This window comes from Passer domesticus, chromosome 6 (assembly GCF_036417665.1).
Source record: "Passer domesticus isolate bPasDom1 chromosome 6, bPasDom1.hap1, whole genome shotgun sequence".
Lineage (NCBI taxonomy): Eukaryota > Metazoa > Chordata > Aves > Passeriformes > Passeridae > Passer > Passer domesticus.
In genome coordinates, this window is record NC_087479.1 from 10,060,487 (window position 1) to 10,081,886 (window position 21,400).

The 21,400-nt window shown below is 36.9% G+C and overlaps 1 protein-coding gene across 8 annotated transcripts in view; it reads right to left on the reverse strand.

Annotated features, from left to right (window-relative positions):
* The window catches only part of KLC1 (kinesin light chain 1), a 43,441-nt gene that overhangs the window by 15,083 nt on the left and 6,958 nt on the right, over positions 1-21,400 (reverse strand). For 2 of the 8 annotated variants that reach the window (XM_064423210.1, XM_064423209.1), the window contains exons 1-10: positions 20,103-20,254; positions 10,857-11,118; positions 7,501-7,731; positions 5,402-5,480; positions 3,329-3,554; positions 2,732-2,819; positions 1,990-2,091; positions 1,202-1,375; positions 961-1,060; positions 49-98 (exon numbers count right to left, since the gene is read on the reverse strand). In XM_064423210.1, the coding sequence (XP_064279280.1) occupies positions 49-98; positions 961-1,060; positions 1,202-1,375; positions 1,990-2,091; positions 2,732-2,819; positions 3,329-3,554; positions 5,402-5,480; positions 7,501-7,731; positions 10,857-11,118; positions 20,103-20,125 (1,335 nt within the window). In that variant the 5' untranslated portion in view covers positions 20,126-20,254. Of the gene's footprint in view, positions 1-48; positions 99-960; positions 1,061-1,201; positions 1,376-1,989; positions 2,092-2,731; positions 2,820-3,328; positions 3,555-5,401; positions 5,481-7,500; positions 7,732-10,856; positions 11,119-20,102; positions 20,258-21,400 lie in introns of those variants that run through there. The other 6 variants (XM_064423206.1, XM_064423207.1, XM_064423205.1 and 3 more) reach the window with 5 other exon arrangements.

Sequence of the window (21,400 nt, forward strand, 5' to 3'; positions counted from 1 at the left end):
TTTGCAACCTAAAGAAATATAAGCTCCAAAAAAGATTTACAATCTTACCTTGCATTCTTCCCTCTCTTCTGCATGCATCCAGATAGGCTTATTTTCATCTGGTGAGACAAGAAAAGTATTATATAGAAGAACAAAACTACAAGGTATTGATTGTTGGATTTTCACTACTCTGAAATGAAGCTGAGAACCAGGGAATCATACTATTGCTGCAAAAAAGCCTTAGTGTCCATGCTACAAGCAGGAGATAAATAAAACACACAGCTTTTTTACAGTTTTACAATTCTGTCTCCTTTTCTTATCTGAACTTAGAAACAGTTACTTCTGAGAAGCTTTGAAGTCAGTATATACTGCCACCCATTTGTCATGTGTCTAGTTCTGTGCTAGAAAACATGAATTTATGTCTTTTATCCTAACAACTACTTTGTCATCTACTAAGTGGTGCATATGCTACTGTCATGGAATGCAGTGAAAATGCTTTAGTGGGATTTTTAGTTTACAAAGTGCACATGACTCCACTGTACAGTGTAATTCTTAATTTAAAGGTATTTTCCCCATTCTTTAAATATGTTAATGGAGAACTTGCATTAACAACGTCTTTATTTATGTCACTAAAATCCTGCATGGACTTTTCCCTGTGACTGGAAAGTGATGTACATTTTTCTGCCTCTATAAAAATACCAAAGTTGGTTTTAGTATGGTAAGATAAATTAGGCCAGAAACAAAATCCATAAAACATAAACCCACTAAGCCCACCTCATGTTTTTGAATCAAATGTTTGCTGCTGTATCTAAAAGCCTTCTTATGATGAATGTTACCTCCAACAGATCTATCAGCTTATCTTTTAAGTCCACCTAAAGCAGACAACAATTTTAATCAGGACACTATTGACTTCTTGAAAAATTTTATTCCATAATTACAAAAGTAAAACATAAATTGAAATCTAGGGAGTCAGTTTCTTACCATCTACAGAGCCAAACTCCCGTTCATGAGCACGAGTAAGAATCTCTTTGTATAAAGTTTCCGCTTGCTTAAACTTGCCCTGTTTTAGATAGCAGGATGCCTAAAAACAAAATACCCCCCAAAAGGTATCAGCACATTGCTTTATTTGTCTTTATCAACAAGAAATACAATACATTGTGGATAGAAGTGCATTTCAATTAATGAGAAATTTTGTCTTAGGTCTACTTTGGGAAAGGCTTACCAGATTGTTCTTTGTTTTTGCAACATTTGGATCATCTGGTCCCAGCTTAGTCTGGTAGATTTCAAGTGCCCTCTGATAGTAATATTCAACCTCCTCATATTTACCCTGGTTCTGGCATAGCAAAGCCAAGTTATTTAACTGCTTGGCAACATCAGGGTGATCTTTCCCCAGGACCTGGAAATGAAATACACTGTATTAAAATATTCTCTAATCATCACATCACAGTCCAAAAATAAATCATTTAGAAACATCCTGTTAGTTTTATTCCTCCTCAATTCAACAAAAGCAAAAGCTGCATTTAAAAAATATGAAAATTACTCAATTCTATTGCAAACTGAGAATGATGCATAACAATCCATAAGATTAAGTATTAAAACAACATTATAGGGTAATTATTATTTATAGAAGCCAGAAGATGCAATCTCATGGACTAAAATAAACATCCACATAGAGAATAATCAACTTACAAATTTTAGCTAAGTTTCATTTTTTAATTCCAATGCTCTTGTCAAATCAAAGACTATTTAGCTATCAAAGGGGAAGGAAAAGGTAAAGAAGGTTTCTCACAAAGTACAGAATTCAGCACATATCCTGAGTGCTCCAGCAATTCCGTAGCACTACTGGAATTTCCTATTGTTTTGAATTTCAGACACTCCTAACTACTAGGCATTGTTAATTCTGGGGTTTATCTGATAGATCTACCCAACCAAAGCATAAAATAGTAAGCATTTAACTTGGCTTTCCCCTTCACCAAGTCCCTTTAGAGGCTCTGTATTTGTCACTCATACCTTTTCTCTGATTTCCAGAGCTCGCTTACACAGCGGTTCTGCTTCTTTGTACTTTCCCCGTTTACCATAGAGTACTGCAAGATTGTTAAGAGTTGCTGCCACCTGTCAACAGCAGAGAAACCTTAAGTGCACTGAAATCTGCTGATACAAATACTTAACAAATGAGCACATCTGCAAGGCATTGATATTATTAAATTTTTCCATGCACAGGACAGACCTCTCGAAATAGTGAAGAAATTATTATTATTAAATGCATACATACACAACAGAGGAAAGAAAAAATAATTTTGCTTCCTTTGTGGAAATGTCATTTAGTGCACACACCTTCATGGTTTTTTCTTACAAAGGTACCTCTCACATCTACACTTTGAGCTGCCCTTCGTCCCACAGGCCACAAAAGTATCACATGAATTTTCCAAATGCTTGATTTGCATTTCATTTACAAGCAGCAGTAAATGAAACCAGAAGTGCCCCTTCAATCTGAGTATAGTAAAGAGATTTGAGTAAACAAAAATTTTTCTTCACAAATTGATTTTCCACAAAAAATCCAGGCAATCCAAAATCAAGTATGGGCAAATTATTTATGGTGAAACAGCACTGAATAGAATGTGGCCTCCTTCCTGTACTGTTTAAAGACAAGCCAGGTCTTAAAACCTTTCCCTGTTGAGTTTGACATTAGAATTAGTTGAAAAAAAGTTGGGTGAAAACCCAACTAAAATGATGATATTGCATGTATACAAACCGCTGGATGATCTTTGCCCAAAGTCTTTTCACGGATGGCCAAGGCATCGTTCAGGAGGTTTGCTGCATCTTTGTATTTGTTCTGGTCTCTGAATTGTAAAGAGATGTAATTAACACTGGGGGTTCAGGAATGAAAAATTATAAAAATTAAGCTGGGTTCGCTATTGACCTTAAGATGCTACTACAAAAGAAGACTAAATGAGAATATATCATGAATTAGGAAGTAGAACCCTGAAGCCTGTAACTGTAAATAGTTCAGTAGTTGAGGACTATACTGAGCATGTACCATTTCTACACTGATGCCCAATTTCTACCTCTAGATTACCTTGAAATGGGTAAGCAAGACATGCCCCCTCAGTAGACAAAAAAACCCAAAAATCAAACACAGCTTCATTCCCAAAGCAAAGGTATAGGCAAAAATACAGCAACTTGTTTGACTTTTAAGTATAGGGAGACATACAAATATTTTAGGAACTTCTTGGGAGTTTTAATAATAATTTTAAAAGAAAAACACGGAAAAAAAATTCTAGTCTGAATGTTAAAATGTTGCAGTCAAATACTAATTATTTATTTCACTGGTAATTGTCAGTATACCCACCTGTACACCAAAGCAAGTATGTTCAACATAGTGGCAACATCAGGATGGTCATGACCTGAAGTCTTCTCCAGATCTTCAAGAGCTTGTTTACAGAGAGGTACAGCAACCTCATATCTACCTTGGGAAGCATACTGGATAACAAGATTATGTAGGGTCCGTAATCTTGCTGGAATTTCATAGCCACCTTGTTGGGCAGCAGCTGCTGCACTGCTGTGCTGCTGTTGAACTGAAAGAAATCCACAACATTTTAACATGGATAAAAGATGACTCTAAATAAAACATCTCACATGAGTGCTCAGTAGCACAAAATGAGACTAACTGAATTTTATTTCTTCAATACACAGAATTAGCATTAGAACATACTTCACAGCATTAGAACATACTTCACACAGCTGAAGTATGACTGTTTTATTCTTCATATCCTGTCCAGTATTGTATTACTATTATTTTTACAATTCTCGTAGCTCAAAGAGCTAAATGTAATAAACAAATGAAGAAACCAGTATTTCAGCTCAGCAAACCATTAACATTCTCAAGATTATATCACAATTTTGCACATAAAACTACTGCTGTTTTCATATGGAAAGGAACACTAACATACATAAGCTAAATACCTGCAGAAAAGCTTTTTCCTTTATTCTTCTTCTCTAAACATACAATTTTTTTTGTTTCCCTTTGTCTGCTATGCCAAGGATCACTTAAGGCTAGCACACAAAGGACTGAAACACCTTGGATGTCAGAAATAACAGCTGCAAGACAAAGGCCCTGAGTCAAAGTCAACCTTTAAGTTTTACGAACTAACCCTCAAGCTTAGCCACTTATTTTCGAGTAGCTCCTAACCTTTGGTTGTTGCAACTCTCACTCTCCCACTGCCCCCAAAAATGTACTACTCCTCTTCTCTTCACCTGACCAATTTCCAAGATTCAGAATATTCTGTCTTGTTAATTTTCATTAAACTCTAGAGAATGAGTTTATCGTTCTTTGAGCCTGGTTTTTATTTTTTCCTTTCTATTAAGCAAAAACCACTCTCACAGAATGTGGAAGCACTTTTATGTCAGTGGAATCACACAAGTCCAAGCCTATATCCAAAATCACTGCCTGCCAAAGCACTGAAGAATTCCAGCTTTTTTTTTGAAGGTCAGAGAAATCACTGACATGTCAACTTTGTCTTTTGTAAAGTGAAGTAAGGGAGCTTTGCCTCTCAACCTTCCAACTACAAAATTCGAGGGAAGCAAGGATGAGCTGGGAAGGAGCTCATGATCAACACTGACCTACTGCAAACTCTTCAAGCCTTCCCTTCAGTGCTGGCTATGGTTAGCTTTACTATGCAGACAAGAATGCAGTGCGCCTTGTACGCATGCTCATAAAGGAAATTTCAAATTTGCTGATAGCAAAGGTGAGTCCCTTCATTTTCCCTCAGGTCATTTGTCTGGTAAAAACCATTCTGCTCCCACCACACTGCACTGACTCCACAACATCAGTATGTTCTATGTTTACAAACATACAAAAACCATATTCCACTAAGCAGAGCTTACTTATCTACCAAGAGCTTTTTTCAATCACACTACCAAATATCTACTTCAAGTTCCACAGCACATCCCTCAGTCCTGCTCACCTGAAGACAAACAATGCTTCCACAATTAGTATTAAAACCAATGCAGACAATCTTGGTGAAGGACAAAAGACTATAAGAAAAAGATACTGAAACCTGCCACAAAAATCTAAAATCAGATCATTAAAAAGGTCACAGAATTCACTCTCTAGTCAGAATCTGCCTCAGTCACTTACAACTAACCATGCTGAGGCCCCAAAGAAGGATAAGAGGAGAAATTCTTAATTTAAATCAGTGTAAACTTTACAGTAGCTAGTAAATTCTAAAAAACCTAGGCCCCAGTTCTGTACACACCAATGTACAGGATGTATATTAATGACTGGATTCCTGATTCTAGCAGAGCCATTCACCACTCCAGCTGTGTTGCAGAGATCCTCATGCATGGATACATTTTTGTAAAGTGCATCTTTATAATCTGCACTGCAGAAACACACCAACAATGTAACCTGAAGTACACTTACTTCCTTGTCCTTGGTCATCTTCATCATTGGGAAATAGATCATCCAAAGGCTCTTTGGTGGAATCCGTATCTTTATCCTCCTACAGAACAATCCCAAACCCAACAAATTAAATCTAAGGCATGAGAGCACAGGCCAGTTAACCAGCAATGTTAAAGGAAAACCCCACATTCAGTATTGACAAGAATAACATTTCTCACTGAAGTTTTATAAAGGTCTTGTATTTTAATGTATTTACACACTCTGTCCCAAAACAATACAGGACACCTTCAGAAGGGCCAGAAATAGAAATGAGGTCTCCTAGATTTCAGTCTCAATTTAAGCACACAAGAACACATTTGCCATTCTCACAGAGGCACTAGGTCTTATGAAAGCACCCACTGAAGAGTAAGCACTGCTCAGTACAGAACTGTCCATGGTACCTTTCTTAGTCATAAACAGTTATAGTTGGGCAAGGGAGAGGAATAAGGAGACCTCAATTTCTGTACAAATAATAAGATTTTGCAATTATAGTCTGGATGGTTCAAAAATCAAAAAACAAAATAAAACAAAACAAGAACACTTGAAATGAAGTTCATTTCCATTAGTCTCCATCTGGAACCATATTGATTTCTACACAATCCATCAGTTTAAAATTATTTTAAGCATCCAAAGATCATTTGAAATGCAAAACGAAGACACAGACCATCCTTCAGTCCTGTTTCCTAAATGCTGAGTGTACACAATAATAAAATAGTTCAAGTTCTCAGAAATCATGGGCTCAGTAAGGAGAAAACCCAGAGGCAGAACACATTCTTATTTTTCTGGCTCTCCATTCAACAACTTTTTCCACAGATGAGAAAAAGCCAACTGCTGCTGCTGGCATTCAAATTCAGTGATGGAAGAGTAAGGGCACTGTAAAACCAGCAAACTGATGGGACTACATCTCAGGTGATACGTGCATAATTTTAAGTGTTGATTCCAACCTCAGGGTCTATACAACTATTACAAAGGCTAGAAATAGAGACTGTCCATATGGTTAGCAAAACTATGAAGATGCTTGGCTTACTTGGACTCTATTTGTTAATTAAACTTCAAATAATGGAGCTATTTAGTTCATTTGCAGAGTACTGTCTGACAATACAGCACATCACAATCCCAATATTCCCTCCTCTGCCCCTTTTCTGAACCGGCTTCACTGGCAAATCCATCTACAAATACCAAGTCATGGAACAGCACTGAAAAATTTCAGGGGCAACTGACCAGAACAACTCTCACCACATACAATATGTTAAAATGATTTAGTCAAGCAGTCAGTTAAGCATGACTAAATCACACCCATTTTCAACCACTGAAGTTGCTGAAATAATTAGTTATGAAAAACTGCATTTTCCAAGACACCACTGAGAAGGTCTGAACACAGAAAATTAGATCCTTCTCTAGAGTGCCACCTAACCTAAGGAAGTAAAATAAAATTAGAAAATTAATGGCAAATAAATCAGAAATCTTTTTAAGTAGTAAGTTCCTTCTGTAAATTAAAGTTGTGTCCATTTTCTCTCTGAACCTAATAATATGTAACACAATGTGCTTGTATACATGCAGATGATCCTGAAAGGGGATTCAATAACATCTTATCCTTGTTTAAATTCTCAACAGATACAAAAGGTATACAGTGATTTCACAAGACAAAAATTAAGTATTTTTCCTGCAGCCAAAAACAGCCAAGTCCTCTAGGTATGTAAAATGCCTCACAGCTTAGATTTCTCACTTATTTTTACTGCTCAGTTTATAGAAGTGAGATTTTTGCTTTGGTCCAGTTCTTCACATTTTTAATCTACTAAATGAGCATTTATCAATTTTGTTCCTCATGTATTTTATTATCTGCAGACAGTAAAATATATACTCTCTTAAAATATTTTAAGAGAATAATAATTCTCTTAAAACAAGAATGAGCTCTCAGAATCATTCTGCAAACTATGTGACAATAGTACAAGGTAGTATTTTAATGACAAATATATCTAAGGGACAAATAAAACCTATCTGTTATTTCTTGTTAAACAGGCTAAGATTACAACACATGTAAATGTAAGGTGCTTTTACTGTTTTATCATGGAGGTACTTACTGATGGTGAAATATCATCGTCATATTTTTTTAATTGATTCATGAATTCTAGATGTTTCTTCTCCTCCTCCAGCTGAGCCACAGACTGCTCACTCTTCTGTAGTTTCTGCTGTGTATTGGCGAGCTCATCCCGTAGCCACTGATTCTCCTGGCACAGCCGGCGAACCTGAGCCCGCAATTTCTGCTTCTCTGATTCCACTGCATTTAAGTGATTTGACAAAGCCATCATTACCTGAAAAGCAGAATGTGTCACATGGCATACTTCCCCTGGAATGCACTCCTCTTCATAATATACAAGGCTTTTGTTATTTAAACCTATGTCAGCTGTGAAATCTGGTAAACATTCCTATTTCTCTTCATTTTACATACAGTTCTTACTTGTCCACTAAACCTTTTTACCACTTAGAATGCTTTGGGTTGGAAGGGGCCTCTAAGATCACCTCTTTCCAGCCCCCTGCCATGTGCAGGGACACCTTTCCACTAGACCAGGCTGCTCAAAGCCCCACTCAACCAGGCCCTGAACACTTCCAGGGACAGGGCACATTCCCCTACCTCACCACCCTGACAGGGAAGAACTTCTTCCTAAATCCAATCTAAACCTACTTTCTATCAGTTTGAAGCCATTCTGCCTTGTCCTACCACTACATGACCTTTGAAAGTCCCTCTCCAGCTCAAGAGAGTTACAAGAGTAACCCCTTCTTCTCTTCTCCACCTCTCTCAGCCTGTCTCCAGAGCAGAGTGCTCCAGCCCCCATTGTCACCATGTGCCTCCTCTGCACTTGCTCCAACAGGTCCATGTCCTTCCCTTGCTGGGTCCCAACCTAGAGGAACTCTTTACTAAATAACTGTTTTCCATGACACTATCAGAAGTTAAAATTATTTCAGAATTCCCTGAACATGAAATATAATCATAAAATACATGAAAAATTTGAACTAGATTACTGAACTGGAAATCTTTGTTCCACTAACATAAAATGGAGCAGTAATACTTTCAACTTGCAGGATCACAAAAATAACCTAAGAACTAACAGAGAGTTCTAATTTAGCACCTTCCAGACAAAAAAGGGATTTGTACACATGCTTATAGCTCCTAAAGATGAACACCTCAGCATAATGGTAACACTTGAAAGGGATATTTATTTGAGATCTGCATGTGCAACTTAACACACAATTTATAGATGCACTTTATACACTTTTATAAGCTTGAGTGTGCAGACTTTCAAACACAGTCACAATAAGGGCAAAAATAGAACACCCATAAAAGCAGCTTACTTGGACTGGGTGTTTTTTGCTGAGCAAAGTTAAATGAAAAAGGAGCTTATTAAGTGAAAGCCAAACACTACCAGCAGAAGATATTCTGCCTTCACTGTTTATGCAATCTCCCACTGACACATGTAGAACAGCTGGCAGCAGTCCCAGGATGCACACCTTGCAAGAATGGACCACTGGTGAGAGTACAAATCTTTCAGATCTGGTAGACATCCAAGTTACCAGTATTTCATCTCCTCAAGTTCATGGGTTTTTTAAAAACAAAGTTATCTTTAAGTGGTTTTAAACTAAGTATTTCATGTGAAACAGATGGTGTCCTTGGCTGAAATTTCAGGTGTCAAAATACTCACTAAGCCTTTAGAAACTAATTTTTCCTATGAAGGTAAGGAAAACTCCAGCTATAATTTCCTAATTTCCTAATACCAGTCCAAAACTCCAGACTCCAGCACCTACCTATTTACATATTAAAAATTGTTCTAATATTTTTAATTAGTTGGTCAATTCAAATGGTGGCATTTATAAAATGAGAAAGCATATTTAGAAAGTTGTGATAATAGGGTCAACGCATTCAAACACTGAAGAAGCTACAATGGCAAACTGAAATATTTTGTAGTCTTACTCACAAAAATTAACTGAAAGAAAAGTCCGATTACTTCTTTAGCAAAGTTAGTTTCATTTCCATGGAAATAACACATCACCAGACCTGCATGCATGCCACAAAAAACTTCTATTTCCGTATCTTATATTTAAAAATTAAAAAAAAATACTACATTGTTACAACTTGAAGCATTCAGGAAGAGTAACCTTATCAGGTCTGAGAGCAGCAGTTTGAAGTGTAATTGGCTTCCTAACAAAGGAAGCAAGTGCAGACTTCTTGGCTCCTCACCATTGCAGTTCACAAAGTACCATGGGAGGCAAACAAGGCAGGAACATCTGCAGCTGAGGCTCCTGAGAGAGTCAAGAATCAGAACTGGCTTCTCAGAGTCCTAATACTACTAACTATACTAACAGAAGTTACTCATTCACTTGCACAAACAACCATTAAAGGTAATTCAACTATTGCAATTTTACTCCATGTATCTTCCAGCATTTTCCTGCCATCAAAGAGTGTACAATATATACACTAAAGCCTGACAGTTTGTCCAGAGCTTCTGCATTCTCCTGTCTGATAACCCACATTTCATTCTCTCAGTCTCAATTCACCATGATCCAATGCACACAACTTCCAGATCACCACACAATAATAGCTCAGTGCAGAAGAGAAGTCTGAGCACAGTTACAGACCAACAGAAAGCCTGTTAATGTAGAACTAACTCATTGGCATTTCAACTCATCTGCAAACACCCCTCCATTTTACACTAATGACAGTCGTATCACATCATTTCAGGTTTTTGACTTAGTACCAAATATCATAAAGTTGTACTGTAAATATAAGTCCTGACAATCCAATAAACACACAACTTTTCACTTATCTTCTGCACATGGTATCTTCATTGACTGAGTCCATAGCTCAGACTCCTCTCCTTAATGCATTAGTCAAAGATGTTCAGATACTGTACTCAGGTCTTAAAGTTTAAAATGCTTTTAGTTTCAATTTTGGTTTAGTAAAATGTTCAATAAAAATTAGAGATTCTTAAGTTCTAAAAGCATTATGTGCTACTATAAAAAAAAATCTGAGTCAAGGGAATATAAACATGAATTTAAGGCTACACCAAAGTTCAAAGGCTGAAGCAAATATATTTATTATATGTGTGCTTGTCTGAGACCTTTCTATGCCATCTTTTAGAGTTAAAATGCCACTGCTCAGTTCTTGAGCTGCTTGAACATTACCTGCCTAATGCCTGATGTGGAAAGTCTAAACAGAAAATGTTACTGTCTCCCTGACGTCAAGTGGAGCTCAGTCATGAGTTTCAGTGCTTTAACACTAACCACATAATTAGTTCTGTAACACAGCAAGGTGCACAGCAACTACCTCTATTAATTACAGCAGCTTTTGTCCATTATATCCAAGAATAATGCAAATGTCCCAGCATTTTACTAATATCTGGGGAGAAATGTCTGAAATGCTTCATTTCTACCACAACTTTACCTGTGCTTCACTAAGGCCAAGCTCCAGCATCTCCAGTGACTTTCGAATCATGTTTGATTTTTCTTCAACCAGATTAGTTTCATCATCTTTCTTCAAACATTTCAACGTTTCAAGTAAGCTCTGTAAAATTGAATTGTGTTCATTCTTCAGTGCCTCTAGTCCATTTATAACTTGCTTAGTTTTGGCAATGATTTCATCTTGAGTAAGCTTCTCCAACTTCTCTTCCTTTAAATACACCATTGTGGACATGTTTTCATACATTCTGAAATGGAAGAGTATGCTAGTTAATACAAAAGGAAAAATAAAATAAGCATGTATGTATATAAGTGAATAAAGGCTGAAAGGTATATCCAGAATACAATTATATTTGTGCACAACTTTTACAATGTTTCATGTCCTGAGTTTGAACAGTTTCAACTTCCCCAGTTTCTATTTCCAGGTTTAATATTAACACTCATTGATAAACCAAAAAACAACATATAATGAAACACAAATGTGACATGGCATTAGAATTTGTAGCAACTACTGAAGAACAGGGCTGCATATCCAGGATTCTGGTTTGTGAAAAAGCAAAGTGGGTGGTGTATAAAATACACACTACAATAAATATAGCTATTTGCAGATCCCACTGTTCTGTAGTTCTCTTAAAAAAAAACCCACAAAATGGAGCTTGAAGAATTTGAAGAAATACCACGCAGCCTTCTGAAAGAGTTCATCAGTCAGTCATGAGAAAAGTCATCTTTCTCCTGTAAAAACGTAACACCAGCCTCATCCTTTCCCAAGGACTACAAAAGCTCTTACCACCATGTATTTGGAACATCACAAAGTACCCCCTAGGACAACTTTAATTCATTATTTTAACTCTGCACTTAACAGATAGATATTCAATTGCCTACAGGTCTAGAGGCAGCTATTTTGATGAAGATGCAACACCTGTCTGATGCCAGAAAAAACAGTTTGTATAATACAATCCTTGCAGCAAGAAACATTCCACTGTGCTATTTTATCAGTATCTAATACATTACACTAAAGATAGTAAATTTCTGGATGTTTGTCAACACCTCTACCAAATGCAAATGAAGACTCAAAAACGTTTAAAAACTCACATACTCTATCACATACGCTGTTACTGAACTGACAAACAAGCTTATAAATGTAAAAATGTAAAGAGAAGACACACAAACCATTTGACCCTTTTTAAATGTCACCAGAGAAATGTTCTATAATGAAAATAAAGACTTGAGAAATTACTCCCCTATATTTCAGTTATTTAAATCTTTGAGTGAACCAAAAAGTATAAATTAAAATAAAATAGGAAAGATTTTTCAAAAGCAATAAGTTATCCCATTTATATGAAGACACCTGGGTAAGCATTGACAAACCAACGTTTAAAATTCATTAAAACTGTATTAAAACTTTGTATTACAAAAGCTAGTCTAATTTTAGGAGAAAGCAAAAAAAAATTAGAACCACTTAAGTCTTGAATTAAAACTGCTGTAAGAAGATGCATATGTGCACATCATGACAACAGCCAAAGGATGCTTATGCTTTTGTATTATATTAAAAATAAAAGGCTGCTCTTTCTGTTTCTGTGTGCTGAAATTACCCTCTCTATGGTGATCTCCTGCAATACAATACCCAAGAGGCATAGTCACTGGATACCAAACAAAAGCTGTAGATGACAATAGGTGTTTTTTTAAAATAATCTATTGTCTGAAAACACTGAATTTGGGGAAGCGTGAACTTGGTTTTACCCAGATTTAATACAGTAACTCCATATTCACAAATAAATCAATATGAAACATATAAATCTGTATAAATTAACTAAACTAGCACAGCATAAGAAATTAACCCATGAAGACATGATGAGGAGAATGATATTTACACATTTCCCATTTCTAATTTGAAAACTATGCTTAAAAAGACAGTTTTAAAGTACAGACTCTCTGAAGTTCTGTAGAAAAATGAAGTGCAATTTAATGTGGACCAAATTTGCAAATAAATTCTTCTAACACACAGTCATATTGGAAATTGTTACAGATTATGCTAACTTGAGCACACAACTCAACCCTAATTAGCCTTGGCACACTTTCACAGCCTCAATTAACAATTTCCGTCCTGAATGCACAGAACTGAACCCTGGATTATAAGGAAGTAAAACATGCAGAGACATCTAATAAAGTGATTATTTGTGTATCTTATATGAACAGAGATAGCAGCAGTTCCTTCTGCATGCCTCAATATTCTGTCATTCTACAGCAAAAATGAAAAGCAGATGTTTGCATACAGATATGTAATGCATACATAGGTGCTGCCTTTAAAAAAATTACACATTTTAAACACCTCAGTAGAAATAAAATTAATAATAAGTCATGAATACAGATAAATTAACACCCATGAATTAAGAGATAAATTAAAAGGTCCATAGTACTGGCTGAATACACTGAAGCTGCAAATAAAGATGGCTAAGCCAGCACAGCAGCTTTTGGAAAGAGGAGAAGCAGGTTGAAACATGATGGGGCAAAACCACACTAAAACCATCCCAGCAGCAGACCTGCTTTACGAATACACTCCTCCTGTCTCAATCCAGTGTGCCAGATTTTTTAGCTGCCTCATTCCAACCCAAATGCAGCTAAAAGCTTCCATTGCCTCTGCACTACCAGTACAAGGAATCCACTGGAGCTGGAGCCAAGCCAAAGGCTGCATCAAGACACAGACTATGAACTGTTAGAATCCCAGTCTCTCCCACTGACAAGAAAGGAATAAATATTTTGGGGTAAGTTTTGAGGGATGTCTATTGGTGTTCAGTTTTATAGATTGTGTTTGGGAGAATAATTTAGAAAACAGGAAGATAACAAACATATAATTTGTCCTGCTATCAAATCTGACTGTTTGTAGGAGTAATATTATTAATAAATATCTAATAGCCTTTAAGGGTGAAGGTGTAGTGCTATCATGATTTTTTTTAAAATATATTTTACAAAAGATCACTGCCTGCTCACCAAATATGCCCATATTTGAATACATAATCATATAACTGCAGAGGGTTTTGTAAAGGGCAAGGACTTGGATTCAATGATCCCTGTGAGTTCCTTCCAACTCAGCATATTCTGTGATTCTGTAAATTAGATTTGAATATCCTGAGGCAGCAAACGCCACACAGGAAGCAAACAAATGAAGTTTGTATGCAGGATGTATACAGAGGAAAGGAGACATAACCTAGCCAGCCTTTCTACTGCCACTTCTCAAAAAATGTTAACTCTTTCTTCCTATACATTTTCCCTACAGGGAAAAAAATGGTGTAGGCAAAGCTTCTCAAGCTCCTGTAAATTTTGTCCTGCACTCCACTGCACTGCAAATTTTACCTGGGCAGGAATTTTAGATTCAAATACTAGTTTTTAGCTCAGTGTACAACTGAAAACAAATCAAAGAATTAAGATGTACAAAGCTTTATAAAACAGAATTTTGGATGAGGAAAAAATATGCAATGCAGCCAGAGTTACAGACTCACTAGCTGGCTTAAGAAATTTAACCATTATATTAAGTATGTGTCTGTGTAGATCTTGAATATTATCCTCCTTCTTTGTTTGTGATAATATTGACTATGCTGAAATCCAAAAGTCACTTAATGCTTTCCAACTTCTAGAAAAATCAAGTCACTGCCTTAAAACACACAAAAATTAGTTAATTTTGACAGATCAACATAAAAAGCCCTGCAACTAAAGAGGTTTCCACAACATTTTGTAAAATAAACTCAAAACAAAGACATGGACTGAGAATAGCAAGAGTCTGAACCAAAGAAAGCACAAAGAAAGCAAAGCCAAGCCTTTCAGTCGTGTAACCACTGGGATAATCTCATCATACACAAACAACTTAAGTGGCTGTTATCTTTAATCAGTTTAAGTATTTTGTTATTCATAAAACTTTCAAACCAACTACACTAGAAATGCTGACATCACAGATTTCTGCCTAAATTCTTCCACAGACTTACACATATCACAGCCAGTTCCAAAGGTCTCCAGCTCATATTTAAACATCTCTTACAGAGCTTTTCCTACCCAACTGCTTTTAAAGAAGAGTCATTTTCCTGCAGATCATCTCAAAATATTCTTATGCCAAAACAAGTATGAATCCCTCTTTGCATAAGAAAACTTATCAAGAAAGAATTTCATTCTAAAAACCCACAAGATTTTTTTTTCCTTGACTAAAGATTTGCATGGATCCTAAAAGCAAATAAACAGAACCATCCTAATTTTTGTTCCTTGTTATGAATCCCTAAGGACTTCCCCTCTCTGTATTGATATTTTTATTATTTAATGGGTTTCAAGTACTAAAAGCCTGGAAGATAAATTTTTAATGTACTTAGTGTCTGATCACAATTGTTGTAAAATACAATTTAAAATAAATAAATTATAAACCCTCCCAAGTCTAAAATGCTTTGGCAAGCAAAATTCTCCCTAAATTTTTTCTCTGAATGCACAGGTAATAGGAAACATAGCTGAAAATGAACAATAATGTGTTTGCATATAAAAGAGTAAATCATCTTCCCAACAGTAAAAGCTGCTGCAAGACTGGCTCAAGCCATACCTAGGGGCTCTGTCACCTACATGCACTGCAAATTCCACAGAGTTACAGTGAAAAGTTAAACTAATTTTGAGCTTTTTGTATCTGTAATAGGGACCTAACAGTTCACTGTTTCCTAACAATAATCAGTCTATTCAAGGCTTTTAACCCTAATTTCACTCTTAGTCCCTCCTAATTAAATGGCAAGGTTCAGCATCCTACATCTGCCATGTCCTTGTTTCAATTTTATATGAGCTGCAAATTCCAAGTCATTAATTCCCTGCTAAGAGCAAGAAATGTCTCATTACATCACGGAAGACACCATCTTCAAATACTACCAGCTGCTTTAACTGCTAATCTTCATAATGTGGAAAACTGCCTTCTCAAGCAACCATCAAAACATTACAGGGTGTTCCAAGCACAAAAAAAACCCAAAAAAACCAAAACAAAACAAAAAAAGAAAAAAAACACCAAAACAAAAAAAAACAAACCCGAACAACAAAGGCAAGAGATGAAAAACAGTTTGGGAAGGACTTAGTAGTGTGTCAAACACTGCATTAGCCACACCTCTCCTGCAAGCAGCTCAGTAACAGCAGAAATGACAAGGATGAATCACTCATGGATGCCTTTCATAAGCTGAGAAAGGTATTTGTAAAAGCACTAGGATAATAAACATCCAATTTAGACTACATTGCTGTTATGGTTTTCAGTCAGAGTCTCCAAGCCTGAAAGAACAATGATTACCTGTGGTTGTTTTTTTCAAATTTAAGATGTTAAATTTTTCTTTACCTGTGAGACTACTTCTGCTGTCACAAGTCATATTCCCATAAGGAATATTTATGATCTTTCCCTTTTTGTCTGATTTGCCTTCCTTTTACTTAAAATGATCCCCTATAGTTAGGAATTTTGTTCCATTACATGATCTCTAAACTCCCAGAGGAAAGTAACTTTTCCCTCTTGACATATTCAGGACTGCAGCTTTCCTGCCAGTACTAATCATCACTCTTCCCATCATCTATATTTGAATCTGCATAAAATAGAAAATCTGGAACTGCACCTGCAAACAGTGTCCTGGTGGAGGTCAGACTTAAGGCACGCTGGCTGACCCAGTTCTATAAACAGAACACTGCTGCACTTCTGCACTGCCTCGGGTTTCCAAATGCGTGAGCTCAGAAAGCACCTTCAGCATTTAACACACAGGTACAGAGCTACCTTAAAAATAACTCGGTGAGGACAATCAGCAGCACATTCTGGAGGCTGTAAATCACTGACCAGAAGCAGGTAAGAGGATGGAGCTGCACATGACCTAGCAACCAGTATTAAGCTACAGAGAAACTCGCCCTCTCCAAGAGGAGTCACTTTTTTCTACCGATTTCCAGCTAGTAAGCATCTGAATTTTAAAACATCTTTCTGTGCTCCTCCTTCAATTCAGAGCTAGCCCTGAATGCAGAAGTCTGCCCTACCACTTGGTTTAAAGTGAAGGTATGCTAGGTAAATACTGTAAAAAGGACATTTGTAGTTCTTCAATGTCAAAGGCACATATCCCAAGAAAAGCTCAGAATCACATCTGGAATTTAACTACAGCCTTAACATCACAAAATGTCTGTGTTGGTAAGTAAACTGGACAAACACTCAACCCTTGCAATTTTGGCACTTCTAAAGGCAAGCCCAGAGGTTTCTGAAGAAATGCATGGGACATTAATAATAAATAAAGGACAGATTGACTAAAAGGAGTAAAACAAAAAACCTCTTCAATACTGGCAGAAATTTCCACATCTCCAACAAGGCTGTTGCTTTTCTCTCATGACTGCCAGGAGCAGCCTACTCTCCACATGGCAGCAGTGGGAGGAGGCTGTGTGGCCTCACGTTCCACCCCTGCACCACAGCAGCATCCACCTCTGAAAAACACTGCCAGCCTCTAGAAAACCCCAGTGGCTACCAATAAGACCATGCAGTGTATTAAACTATGTTTAAGTGAAGAGGATTATGTACTTGTTTAGCCACTGTACATCTACCTTGATAAATCTTGGAATGTTTTCATGTTGGGACCTGCTATTAAAAAAAATTAAAATCATACCTTTCCAGGGAAATCTTCAGATTCTTTGGAAAATTTTCAATTCTTTGAAAAAATTATTATGAAGAAACACAGACTAACAAACCATATTTGCTAAAAAAAAGAGATGATAGCAAAAATAGCTTCTATAAAACCCTTAGCAAGGGTGATGCTGACAATTCTCTTTGAGAAAGCACAAGCTAAGATGATTTGCACTGCTGAGAAAGTACAAGCTAGGAAGATTTGCTCTGCTGCAGAGTCCTTTGATTTAGATTTCTGTAGTATGCTACGTCAACACTAATGAACACTTTCTTAGCAATCATACCTGGATTCTTAAAGGTAATAAATTTAATATTATTTTGAAAAAAATACTTTTGCACATTTAAAGACAGCTGGCAAAATACCTTGAGAGTTATTTCAGCCCTCAGTCTTTTTCCCCTGTAGCAAGCAAACTGATTTCATTAAATTTATTACTTCCTGCTGAAATAGTTGAGTTAAAAACCTGTATACCGTATACAAGTATTCAGTGACATAAAGCTTTTTTTAACTACACGGATTATTCTTCCTCTTAAAGAAAAGATTATGGTGTCAATCCCTTGACTGTGCTGCACTGAATAAACACTGGCTACTAGCTAGCATTTCAATTATCATGATACAGCAAATCTGTATCCTTTTAACTGCAGACAATCCAGATGACCTGCCCATCTAATTCCTAAATCTCTTTTAGACTCAAACATATCTGGAATTCCATAATGCTGCAGGCCAAATCCCATCCTGCTTTTCCTGTTCAGATACTGCAGCAGACTGAGACCCTCAGATGATGTGACTACACCTTACACATTATTATACCTATTACAATTATTTGTGTGAAAGGAATCAAGGGAAAGTATCCCCTTTTTTTGCATATCTCATCAACTGCATTTTACCTTTCCAAAGGCCTAAAAACATAGTGATTGAAATACAGACATATTCTAAAATCACTGTAGATTCTCTGAGAAGTGTTAGACACTACAATTGGTCTGGATGTATTATAAGCATGTAAGAGAAAAATTCATTCTCTGTACACATTCCCAAGCCCTTCTAATATCAGATTTCAAATGAAACTGGATGGATGTTAAGACCCTTCTATACATTTGGTATCACATCAAAGATTACTCTTTGCCAAAGCTGAATCAAGTGCAAAAAAATCTGACAGGCCTGTGTGTCTAAGGCAGTCCCACAGACCCAGTCAGGAGTCCAGAGGAGCTACACTAAAAGCCAGACTTTCAAGAAGGTACAGCTTATAAACTCTTTGTTAATCAAGGCTGCTATCATCTGTTACATGCTGGTGGTACAAAACTTCCTTACTCAAAATCTGAAACCGCCCTGTGGCAAGATCCAAACCCCATTATTATCCAGAATAATGAAACTGAACACAACCCTCTTCTGCTGTTTGGTAGCGCTGGGTGAAATCTAATGCTGATTTTCTTTTTAATTTTAGGTATGCCCACGGAACCTCTGAGGGCAGGCAGGCTTCAAATCTCCAAGTCTCCTACCCCTTGGAGCAAGGGAGTTGTCTCCCTTCTGCACCACTGTTGTGTCAACAGCAGCAGCGTCTGTTGGTCTCCTGCAAAGCCAGCACTTCTTAGCTTCTGTGAGCACTAATAAACACTTCCAAGCAGCCACCAATGGATGTGGAGAAAGGAAGGCTTCTTCCCTCCCTAAAACACTGACACAATATACCAGTTTAGGCCACAGGTGATTTGCCTTCTCCTGTGAGATACGACAACAAAACCCACCTCAGTGGATCACTTTAACAAAAAGATCATGACTGTATTAAGAGCAGTTACATAAAGACAGAATAAACTTACTTAAATGAATCAGAAGGCAGAGGTGTAACAACTTAAAAAGTAGTTATAATTACCTTTAATTACTACAAAGTCTTGTCACAAGAATCAAAGATACATCAGGAGAAATCTAGGCTAATTGTTCAAGAATTGTATTGTAGTTTAGTATTTTATAGTTACAAGGACATGCTTCATAAATTATCTACTTTATGTGGATTGAAAGGAAATTTTGACTGCATTTTAAAATAAACACTGTCAAGAAAGTCTGAGTAACAGATCCATCATCACTATCAAATTACACAGTTTTTCCCCTCAATATCCCAAGAACCTGCATTGATTTTTGTGTGAAAATAGCACTTGGCTCTTCATGGACTGGCCAACTTGCGAAAACAGGTCTCCAGTGAATTTTGGTAAATGTTTCGATAAGGCTGGTTCTTGTTGGTGTGAGAGCCTTTGACACTGGAATAGGGTTAGGGCATATAGCATAAGAGGAAATGCAGCAAAATCAGAAGCTACCTGCCTTGCAATTCGAAGCTGTCAATAGTATAGAGAAAATATTTTTTCAGCTTAACTCCAGTTCTTTCATTTTGCATTGTTATTTTTGGACAAGAACTGCTTTATTGACTAATCAAAGTAAGCATCCATTTATGTTATCTATTTATCTAATCTCTAAACAGCACTTAAGTAGAAGCACAAGAATGTTCCCATCAAATCAGTCTTCCAGAATACATTAGAACTGCTATCAGCTTCCACTTACTAACATCAATTCTATTATCTTAACCAAATCTACTTTTTATAGCATACCCATAAAGATCTAGAAAATGCATCCAGGAAGGACAGAGAAGGCCACAGCTTGCCTCATATCACTGGATCCATGTGGGAAGCTCTGCTGACAATTTGCTGTGAGTACTGACTACAATTCTCTGACATGCTTGATGACATTGAAGAAAAGGGTTACTTAGACTGAAACAAGAAAAAAAAGCAGTTTCTTCTGCAGACATAAAAGGAACATCCACTAACATTGTTTCAGCACACAGCAGCCTTTAGGTTCAACAAATCCTTACACTGGATTTTGAAGCTGTTTAATAGTTTACATTAAGATGCACAAACGGTGCAGTGTCTCTTCAAGCTTTAGGGAAAGTATCTTCCTCCAGCTTATCCTTCAATAATTAAAAAAAGAAATGCAAAACCACTAAGAAGACCACAGAAAAAGTTTCACAATTAAACTGTTCAGTCATAATCCTTAATATTGAAAAAGAATTAATGCTAACCCATTTGATATTAGATTAAAATCAATACTTTCAATGGCAACTACCAGTTATGAGAATAATTTGTTTTATAGCTTACATATTTGAGCTCATAGAAAGCAGAGCAAATGATACAACCATCTAGAAAAACAACTGCATATCACTCACAGATTCTTACCTGCAACTGTAGAAAGCTGATTTAGCTGTAAGGCTGGAAATAATTTCCTTGTCAAGTACTCCATAATCTGGAGGCTTTATTCTGATGTTCTGAACTCTCCTGGGTCAGGACGTACTGTGCAATAAAGCAGGCTCTAACCCAACACTTCACAAAGGCACCTTAACATTCTGTGCACTCACACCTGAGGACCAAACCATAGTTCCAACCCTTCTCTAGTGATCTTTCACATTCCTAATTTACCTTAACCAGTGCTGGGCACAGAGTGTCCCTTTGGGACACTGAAATCCTCGCTGTGGTCACACCACTCGTGTGACAGCTCCCCCCACCTGCTGCAGGACACTGCTCTTCTGGTGGACTGACACAGAACAAGAGCACACTAACTGGAAAACAAACACAGAAGCTAGGAGTTTCATTTGAATATTGTTTTTTAAACCATCTCACTTGGATAATCTGTTTTGAAAGCATCCCCCTCCCGAGGATGGCAGAACAGTGGCCTCCTAAAACAACCACCCCATTAGAAGCACCGTATCATGCGCTTGCAAGCACTGCTCCATGTGCAGCCACACTACAGGCTGCAATGCAAAAAAGGAAAAGAAAAAACAGAAGTCAGCAAACATATTTTTAAGCTATTTGTTATCCTAACAAATGGGTGTGGATTCAATGGCCACACAAAGTAC